The following is a 10,285-nucleotide window of genomic DNA, read 5'->3' on the forward strand; positions in this document are numbered from 1 at the left end:
TCTGTCTCCTTTAAAAAAAAAAAAAAAAGGGCAAATCTACTTCTGTTCTTAATAGTGTTGTTCTAAAAGTTATTTCCCACTGGCTTGATCCCAAGTTAGATTTCCCAGGACCCCAGTTACAGTCTTCAGTCAATTTTTACTCTGTTATTCTTTCAAATCACAGCAGTTCACACTGTCTGGTTTTGCTCTGTTTCCTTAGGACTAAGTACAAGGGGGGGAGGTAGAATTTGATAAATAAAATATGTTAATTTTGTCACCTGATGTGAATAGCAAATTTAGTCCTTGCTTATTGCACACAGTCTTAAAATTCTGCAGTCAGCTTTGTGCTATAGTTCTGTATATTGTAATGGTATGTGCAGCATTTCCAGTTGCCATGCTTTTTAGGTTGGGAAGAAAAGGAAGCCTCAGTGAAGAAGAAACTAAATTTAAGTGCATAAGATTTATTTTTTCTTTATTCCTGCCTTGTTCACCTGGCATTTCACCTGAATGTAGTTGAAGTCAGACTGACTTCTGCCTGCAGCTCCTCTGTCCAGCTTGTCACCCTCCTTTCAAAGTAGGGAAGCTGGCAAGGCAAAGCATTCTATTTTGGTTGTCTGGAAGCATCTTACGTGTTTTGTTACCAATACTTAATCTGGAAAAAGTTTGGGAAGCCCAGCAACTTCATGAGAATGCTTATGGTGGTAGGAGCTTGGAGAATATCACTTCAAAACAGAGAAGCAGAACTCAGTTTGCTAAGTCCTTCTGTAGAAATGACCTAAAAGCTGAGGAAACCAGATTGATGCCACTGTAAGGGTGGCAAGAAGGGGCAGTATTCAAACAAAACCTGAAGGAAGGGTCACTTTAAATATATTCTACTGTAGTCATTGAGCTGTTGGGCTGCACTTGACTGTTGTGAATCAAAGAACAGATGTGTGCTGGGTGTATGTAGAGTAGGAAGCAGCACCTTTGGAAAGTATTGTAATAGAGTAGAGTTGCCTTGCTTCTTCTGTCTGTCTTTTGCTGTTAGAAAACTAATGGGGAAAATTGAAACGGTGCTGACAGTGGTTTGAAGTTTGCTTTTTTTTTTTTAATACTGAAATATATTTCTGGTAATGAGGCAACATCTTGAGTTGTAACCATCAGTCTTAATGTCTTGTAAACTAGAGTGGTTTTTAAAACACCCACCTCAAGAGTAACTATTGTTTGCTAGTGCTTGAGCTTGCAGAACTGTGAACACGTTCAATACTTATGGCTATTTCTATTTTGGAAATAGGATGAGGAAAAACTTGCCACAAGCTTTGCTTTAAGTGAAAGCTGGTTAAATGTTGTCTTACACTGATGTTATTATAGAATTTCATACTGGAAAAGGAATGAGCAGGTCTATCTGATACCAGGCTTTGCTTGGAAAATCCAGTATCTTTTGAGGACAGTTTGAAGGAGAGCCCTTTAAAATTGAAATTAATGTCTAGTAAGTAAGTGCAGTGCATTTCCTGCTGAAAAATAAATTGAGATGGGGAGGATTGCAAGTGAAGTCTAAATACAGTTCCACTGATTTTTTTTTTTAATCAGATGAATGAATTGAGACTGCACAGAACCACAGTGACTTTCCTTTTGTCTGCAGTTAAGGAGCATGTCCTCACTGGGCTCTTATAGGAAGTCAGGTGTGCTAAGTCACTGTCAGCCTAAATGAAGTTAGTTGATTATTTAGTCATAGAAAATACTGCATAATATAGTAATTTCTCATGTGGTATTAAAATCTAACATACTTTTTGTTATTATTTTTTTAATATTCATAGGGTATTCCAGAGAAACCACACAATGACTAAATCCTCGGAGGAGAGAGCATGGTGCCAGTGTGAGAGCAACATTAAGAAGATGTGTTCCTGTTTTTAAACTGAAGATTATTTAGCAAAAAAAAAAAATCTCTTTATGGGCTCACTGCACAAATGACTTGTGGGGGGGAAAAAAGAAATATTAATCCACTCTTAGAATAGCCAAGTGAAATTAACTGCTTATCTTGAAATCTTACCCTGATTTACTGCATAAGCATTTGCATATGGCTGTTCTCTGGAAGAGTTTAACACCAAGTTGAATACAAGAGTTCAGGCTAAGTGGCAGTTTTCCAAGTATTAGATTCCAGTGTAAGTTATTGAAGCAGCTGCCGTATTTTTAAAGCCTTGAAACTGAAATTTAATTACAAGCTCCTGTATCAGTGCCCAAAGGAAGTAGATCGATGGTGCTTAACAATGATGAAGTATGGTTTAATAGGAATAGTATTTATCCAAATCTTTTAAAAATATAGGGTTATTTAAAAATAAGAGTGATCGAAACCAATTAAAGGCATTGCACTAATGCTTTTAGGAGTCTTATGAAGGAATCATGCCCTTACTTGTAATGCTGCATTAAGTTTGTCTTTGGTGAAGGAGTCAGAGGGATGAAAGACTGTCACTTGGCTTTGAATTTACAAATTACTTGGATCATAGGTGAACACTGGAGACAATCTAATTCCAAGGTGAACTTTATCAAGAAATTCTGACTGAAAGATTGCTTACTTCACAAGCTTGCAGTCAGACTTGAGCATATTTACTTCTGGCCCGAATTTAGTAAGAACTTAAGTGTGGGTGATTATTCCGACTTAAAATTAGGCATAAGTTTCAGTGTCTCACCAAAGTCAGTCTTCAGGTACTTTAAATGTCTAGTGTGACTGAAAGTTATGTGTGCTGCAGGTGTTTGTGGCCATTGAGCATGTGCCCCCAGCTCCTGGGAAGAGTGGGGTTTCCTCTCAGGCTATGTGTGATCTTGGAACTGTTTGAGTCAGGGCTTTGACTGAAGTGTTTAGAAACAAAAGCAGGCCTAAAATGTGATATAAAATGTGATATCTGTGATAAGCTGTATGAAGAATAGTGAACAGCTCATTTACTCAGCTCAGTTTTTAAGAGATCACTGCTTATTTTTATCACAACCCTATGGAACTTGCAATCTGTGATTGCCTTGTAATAAAAAAAAAAAGCAAAAACAAAAAAGTGCTTACATCACTACATTAAACATTTGGTGTTTCTTAATACTTAGTTCTGTGAGCACAATGTATTTGTTTGATAGCTTAGACCACAGTGGACCTAAATAGCAAGTATTAGGTCTTAAAATCAAAGTGCAATGTACAGTAAAAATCTGAGCCTCATATTCTCTTCAATAGTGATCATTTCTTATGACAGATTAAAGAGAAAAGGGTTCTGAGTTCATTTCAATGCTGCATGGAGTCCAATGGAGCAATAATTTATTTAACTGGTTCTGTTGTACTTTTCATCAAACCCAAATTTTTAGAAATACTCCAGTTTTGTGGTTATGGTGTACTTGTAAACTTTTATGCATTTGCCTTTTTGTATTCTACAATTATTGTGTGTGTGTTCATTTCCAATCTTACATGGCTTCAGATATAAATAGAGGCATCTGTTAAAGAGCAACCCATCCAAAAAGATATTGAGGCAAGGTAGCAGCATTCTGGCTGTTTTCACTCTTCAAAGGGAATGCTATAGCTGCTGCTTGTGCTTTTTTATAGGAAGAGTTTTGTACAAAGGCTGTATTACAAAACAGACCCCAATTCTGATCTTGCTTGGTGTAAATTAAGAGTAATTTTCACTGGCTTTAGATCCTTCCATCCTTCCTCGAACACTTAAAACCCAAATAAGTCACATTTTGTAGGACCACTTGAAGAGATTAGGCCCTGGATTGGGACTGGATCAGCTCAGATATCTCAAGAAATATGCTGCCTGCTGAGAAGACAGTTTTGTAACAGTCTTAAGAGACCATTTTTCAAAACTATAAAACCAGATTTAAGTAAAGATGACTGTGATCTTTACATATAATTGATAGATAACAAAGTATTTATTTGCAAAGACAAGCTAAATCTGTTACAAATACCATAGCCAAAAAATATGTCAGAAGTTCATTTCTTGCCAATACTTTTAAGTATCTGAACCAAAGTGATTTAAGTTTGGAAGCGACGGGAGAGAAGAAAATTTGCACTATTCTGAATTTGAACACTTAAATTCTCATTCTTACAAATAAGTTTTCAGCAGTGTGTTTGGTTTTACACTTTTTTTACTATTAAAGTTTTATGATCAAGTCATGTTTGCCTTGGATTCTCTGTATTCACATTATGCAGGAATCTTTCTTGAAAAGGACAGTTGTTATGGTTGCATAACTAATATTCAGTCATGCATACTCAGTGGTATTAAAAAAAAAAAATTCTAAACTGAACACAGAAAGATTAACTTCGAAGGGTGTCCAGCCTGGGTTAATAAAGTTTAAGAACAAGTCTTGCTATTTTGCCAAGAAAGTGGCATGTGTTACTGCTATGTGATTTGGGGAGGAGAACACTATTGCCATTGTCTTCCAAGATAGCAACGTTCATAATTTGAAACAAAATATGGCCAGTGTAGGGTAAACATACTGCTTCCTGGTGTGCTTAGTTATCTGCAGTGATGAATGGCTAAATGCTGTGTGAGTTAGGCATGATAGCAGTTTGCAAATTTAAGCAAAAAGCCTTCAGTTTTACTGTACTTAAATGTATACCTCGGGCTTCTAGGAGCTGCTGTTCTTAATGGAAGTAGTTGAATGGCTTTGTGATCTGTCTTCATCTGCTTCAGTACAGTGTTGGCTGAACTTGAGCATCCTTAGCTAGGAGCTGCGTAAGCTGCTTTGGCTCAGACAGCCTGCATTCTGTTCAGCTTGTGTGTGCTCCATGCCAGCTCAGTAGTGGTGAAGAGCTCCAGGCTGAGGATGGCCCCAGTCTTCCAGGTGCATTGCTTTCCCTCAGCCTCTGCTCGGGTTTTGTTAGAAGGAATGAGAAGTTACACAATAGGATGTGGCATTCTCCTGATCTTGGAGAACTAGGATGCCTCACCCGTGGTCTCCTCTTGAGATGGGCAGGGGCACGATGTTCCTAAAGGAGGGAAAAGAAAAATGAAATCCCTGTTAGTGTTCCCAGAAAGTATGATTTGACTTGTGGGTAGCATAGTTTCTGTGCACTCATTCTGTGGCTTATTCAGCCTTTGGCTTAAAGCATGGGGATTTGCAGGTGCTAAATTAGCCACAGGAGGGCCCATAGACTGTTCTCTGAATGCAACAGGAACATATTGAGATGAATAATGATATGAAGTCTCAGTAGTCTTTCTGCACATCAGAGTAGCTCCAAAATTCTGGAGAACAAGGCATTACATCCTGGACTAATTGAACAAAACCATGCCTTTAAAACAGAGATCATTAAGGACTCTGATCTTGGAAACTTGAAAGGTGTGTGTGACCACAGCCCTTCAGCTAAGTGCCCAGAATGGTTTTCTAAAGGTGGTGGGGATTTCTTTGGGTGATGAAGTATTATGTGAGTTTCCCCACACCAATGCTGTAGTCCTTTCCCTGTCCCTAAATCTTACTGTGTTCTTCTATCTTCAGAGGCTACAAACACAAGTTATGATGACAGATTAATAACAAAGGGGTGAGGACTGCAGCTTTATTGCATAACTGTGTGTTAAGAAAGCCTGTAGGCCGTAATGGTGCTGCTAGCCCGGTCTTATTAACTTTTAAAGAGAACTCAGAGTAGATAGGATCATTTCTATAAATCCCACATTACTACCCAAGAAGTCCTAAAGGATCAGAGCTAACATGAGTTCTGCTCAATGAAGTTTATATCCAGCTGTAAATGTTTTCTTTTACAGTGAGCTGACTCTGCCTATTTAGGAAGTTTCCGCGTGCTATTATGTTAAACATCAGGTGAGTGCTATAGAAATTACACCAACTTACTATGTTTCCTGTAGTAACTAAAACACCTGTTACAAATAAACATTTTTATACAGAAGTTGAGCACACCTACCCTGTTTCTCCTGAGCCAGCCTGACGTGGCTTGGGGCTGAGCAGGGGAGGCCAGTTTCAGGAACACTCCAAGCTTCCTCTTCCCAGTGTCTATCTGGGTTGATTTTGATTTATATATATATATATATACATCTATAAACACACATTGTATATATGTATGTGCGTGTGTCTGTTGGTGGTATATGTCTGTTAACTGGATGCTAATGCACAAAATTTCATCCTTTTGATATTCCTTTGAAGTCGTTGCTCCAGAATTAAAATATGATGAACTGGATTCTAAGGGAGCCAATGTCACGTCCTGTAAACAGGCCTGTAATGGTTTGCTGAGGTGTTCATGCAGAAATGTATGTCGTTAGGATGTGACCATGCAGTTCTTCAGGCAAGAGGCCTGGCAGCTTTTCTGGCTGCATTTTGAATTACAGCTTACCCAAGAGGCACATGAAAACTAGAGATCAGATGGCTTGAAACCACAGCTTGGACAGGGCCAATGTATCCTGTAATGCAGAAAGGCCTGCAGCCAACTGGGACATGCCCAGCTATACCTACAGCCTTTCCTGCAGTCACCAAGGAATTTCTGGAGCATGCAGGGTTTAGCAAGGGCCCTTTGGGGACAGGGGAAGATTCCCAAACCTTGAGCAAACAAATAAGATGTTGCGTTAAGAATTGAGGTAATTTAGGAGCAGGATCGCTGGAAAAGGTCACTCCTTTTGTGATAGCAAGACAATTATTGCAACTTGAGGAGCAAACAGCAAGCAAACTCCTCCTTGTCTGCCAGCAGTGTGTCTGAAGGGTTTTGAACCACCTCTTGCTTCGCTGCTTGGATGAAACCCATAGTGTGAGGCTCTGTGGGCTGACATTGCTCCTCATGATTGCAGGCTGACATAAAGGTTTCTCTTACCTAGAGCTTTCTGAGGATAAAGGAGGTCTTCCTTCCACTGATTGTGTCTTCCAGTGCCAACAGAAGTCCTCCATCAGAGCTGGCTGTGGGAGATCTGATACTGAAGGCAGTAAAACAAGTCCAGTCTCTTACTTTTTTATGTGAAAATAAGAGCAGGAAGTCTGGGTCAGCTTAAACATTTGTTAACGTGTTGAAATCTTTTGGTTTGACTATGGTTGTTGAAAAAATGGTCCAAGTGGTCTACTACTGATAGTGATGGTATCTAACAGGATAATCAGTCCTTGTGACTTTACTTTCTTTTCATCAGATTTATTGTTTCATCACGGCACATCCCGAAGTCTTAGCTTCATTTTTACTTCATCTTTATTCAACTGGGATGAGAGCCTTACTATGGTACGAGTTAGTCCTTACTCAACAGAAATTTAAAAATACAACCTGTGGAGTAGTAATTCTCCTGATGGGACCCAGCTGAGAAACACAGACACCTTCCATAATATTTCATACTCCAGGTTATTGAAGGCATTCCAGCGAAGCTGAAAATTTGGCGCAGGAGACGCATAGCCTCTAAGAGCAGCAGCTGAAGTCTACACATGGGATGTGAGATGTCCAAGATAATATGAGGGTGAAGTTTTGAGTCCCACCATCACCCCATATCAGGGTATCCCAAAGCCAGCAATGCACAGATATTCCCACATCATCACTCCCACCACCAAGAGCCAGGTAAGTGAAGTCTGAGCACTGAGCTATGAGGCTGACGGAGTGAGCAGCATCACGCGGGAGATCCCACCAGATCTGCGGTGGGACTTGGGGAAAGAACAGCTGCATTTGACTGCCTGCTCCTTGGGCATGCTCCACCTGCTTAATTGAAGGCAGGTCCAAATGAGCCATCTGTTGACCTGGTTGAGAAATCAGAGTTTCCTATTAATTTAAAGATATTTTTACATGTTATTAAAGGTCTGGAAGGAAAGGAGAGATGGGTAAAAAATGAAGGTAAGAAGCTTTGCCTTAGAGGCACAGGTAATATCTGTAACAGATGCTACAGTCAGTGCTTAAACTAATTGTTAAATGAGTCACCCTGGCAAAGGAAGCACTAATAAAGGGAAGCAAAGAGTGAACATCTGGAAAATAATACGAAGGGAAAGAATTTTCATATTTTGGAACTCCTTGCTGGGTGGGAACTGCTTCAGGAGACAGCTCTAATTGCTTGTCTGAGAGAACAAGAAGTGAGCCTATTCCCAGCCTGCAGCCAGCACTCATTGCATATTCCTCTCTGCAATCCCGGTGCCACAGCAATGATAGGGGCCCTGACCTGCAAGGGCTGGGATGTGCTCATCATCCCCTCCACCTCAGCAGGCAATGAGGTGGACCTGTAAGGCTCCAGGATGTGGGTCCAGGTCAGGGGAAGCTGGGCTGAGTGCTTGATGTGCTATCAAACAAGGTAATTTGGTGTCTTGGTTCTGATGAGCTCTTGCTGGGATTCATTTCTATGCTCTGTCTGCTTGGGGTAACCTTGGCCATGGTCATGGGGTGGGAGTGTAGAGCATCTGCTACCTGCTTTGTGCCTGAGACACAGTGGCTCTTTGCTTGAGCATAGGGAGCTGAATGCATTCCTTTGGAGAAACAGCTAACAGTTCTCCCACCTTTCCTCCATTTGATCTTAGAATCAATCAGAGAATTGCTCAGGTTGGAAAAGACCTTAAAGATCATCAAATCCAACCACAACCCAACCGTACTACCCTAACTCTAACAACCCTCCGCTAAATCATGTCCCTGAACTTTTATCTTCTTGCTCTCTGGTTATTTTTCCCTTTCTTTCAGCCTCCTCTCTCCCTCTCAGGAGCAGTTTCTTCCCCAGAAACCCACACGCAGGTCAGTGCAGCCAGGCATGTGCCCATCTCAATGCAACCAGATGTTTGCCTATCTTGGAGCAGCCAGATGTACACTCAGCTCAGTGCAGCCATAGGTGCCCCCAGCCCTGGGGCTGACCTCTGCACCCAACTAGGCACAGGGCAAGGGAACCAGGGCATGCAGTTCTTCCCAATTTCCTTCTAGAACATCCATGCATGGCAACCAGTTCTGCCAGCAGTGAATTCCAAAGGGCTAAACAGGCCTTACGCCGGGGATGTGTCCCCAGTGCAGGCACAGAATGCTCTGACAGCTCTCAGAAGTGATGTCCAGCAAAGGGCAGGGACATAGAGAAGGTCTCGATGGCCATGGTATGGTCACAAGGGATGAGGCTGGGGGCAAAGGGCACCCAGGCACCAGGTGACAGGCAGTGGGAGGCTACCTCCAGCCCCACCAGGGTCCCAAACATGCATGCAAGGATCCTAAAACGCAATTATGAAATTTTAAAAAACAACTTGACGTTATAATTATAGTGGTTCCTGGAGGAGCTGCGTAATTGAATTCTGGGGTGTCCTCACTCTCATCACAAGCGCTAACGAAAGAGCAGCTCAGCTTCCTTCACAGCCTTCCTGGAGCCCAGCAAAGCTCAGGAGATTCCCAACAATTCAATTATTGTTTCCCCCTGGAAAGCAGATCATTTTAGACATGCGGCCAGCTCTAATTACAAAGGAGAGGGGGAAATTTCTTGTGTCCAAAATTATTTCACTCATTAAAAGGATTTACTTTCCATCAGGCCTAAAGCGTGAGAGCTCTGGTAGAAGAAAGGGATGCAGAGATGGAAGGGATGGCTGGGGAGAAGGGATGGACAGACGGAATAGAAGGAGGGATGGAAAGATAGAAGGGATGAAGGGGATGGACGGATAGAAAGGATGGATGGATGAACAGAGGGGATGGGAATGGACAGATAGAAGGGATGGAGAGAATGGAAGAATGGAAAGGATGAATAGATGAATCGAAAAGATAGATGGACGGAAGGAATGGGCAAATGGAAGGATGGAAGGGATTAAGGGAAGGATGGACAGAAGACAGAGCATCTCTGCAAGTCAGGACTCAGCTTGGGGACATCCCTGCTCCCTGTGTTCCTAAGCAATAAAAACACAAGGTCTTTCTTTAACAATCTTTGTTATTACTTTTTTTTTTTTTGGTACGTTTGTGTGTTTTGTTGGGTTTTTATTCTTTGTTTGTTTGTTTCCCCAGATTACTTTTAAATGCTCTTTTGTGCGTAAACACAGTTTTACATAGGGGAGCAGCACTGAGTATGAGCTCCCACTCATTCTGTCCCCTACCCCAAACTCATCCCATTTCTCTGTCCCAAATGCAAAGCAATGAATTTTGCTGTAATATTTCTGCTTCATTTGAAGTCTTGTCCTTGTTAGATAATCCTGTTAGTACCTTGGAAATACAAGGGACCCCTTGTATAATCAGTAATTATAACAGGCGTTCTATGTTAAATTATATCTAATAGGCAAAACAAAAAGGAAAATTTGTTTTCTGCTTGAGCCTTGTTGGTCCAAAAAGAAGACAGATGTGTACTCTGTGCAGAGGGAAACTGTGTGTCTTGTGGGGGGATACAAGGAAATATTTGGGGATTTCTGTGCTGGGATATCTGGGTATGCATGGCACTACTGAAGGGAAGGG

At 41.2% G+C, this 10,285-nt stretch overlaps 2 protein-coding genes across 5 annotated transcripts in view; both read left to right on the top strand.

Annotated features, from left to right (window-relative positions):
* Window positions 1–4,105, top strand: part of INSIG1 (insulin induced gene 1) — a 7,989-nt gene extending 3,884 nt beyond the window's left edge. The window contains exon 5 of the mRNA XM_010712335.3: window positions 1,776–4,105. Coding sequence (XP_010710637.1) covers window positions 1,776–1,805 — 30 coding nt within the window. The 3' untranslated portion in view covers window positions 1,806–4,105. The remainder of the gene's footprint in view (window positions 1–1,775) is intronic.
* The window catches only part of LOC100543777 (sodium channel protein type 5 subunit alpha-like), a 589,192-nt gene that overhangs the window by 492,377 nt on the left and 86,530 nt on the right, over window positions 1–10,285 (top strand). The gene's annotated exons all lie outside the window — the stretch shown is intronic.

This window comes from Meleagris gallopavo, chromosome 6 (assembly GCF_000146605.3).
Source record: "Meleagris gallopavo isolate NT-WF06-2002-E0010 breed Aviagen turkey brand Nicholas breeding stock chromosome 6, Turkey_5.1, whole genome shotgun sequence".
NCBI lineage: Eukaryota > Metazoa > Chordata > Aves > Galliformes > Phasianidae > Meleagris > Meleagris gallopavo.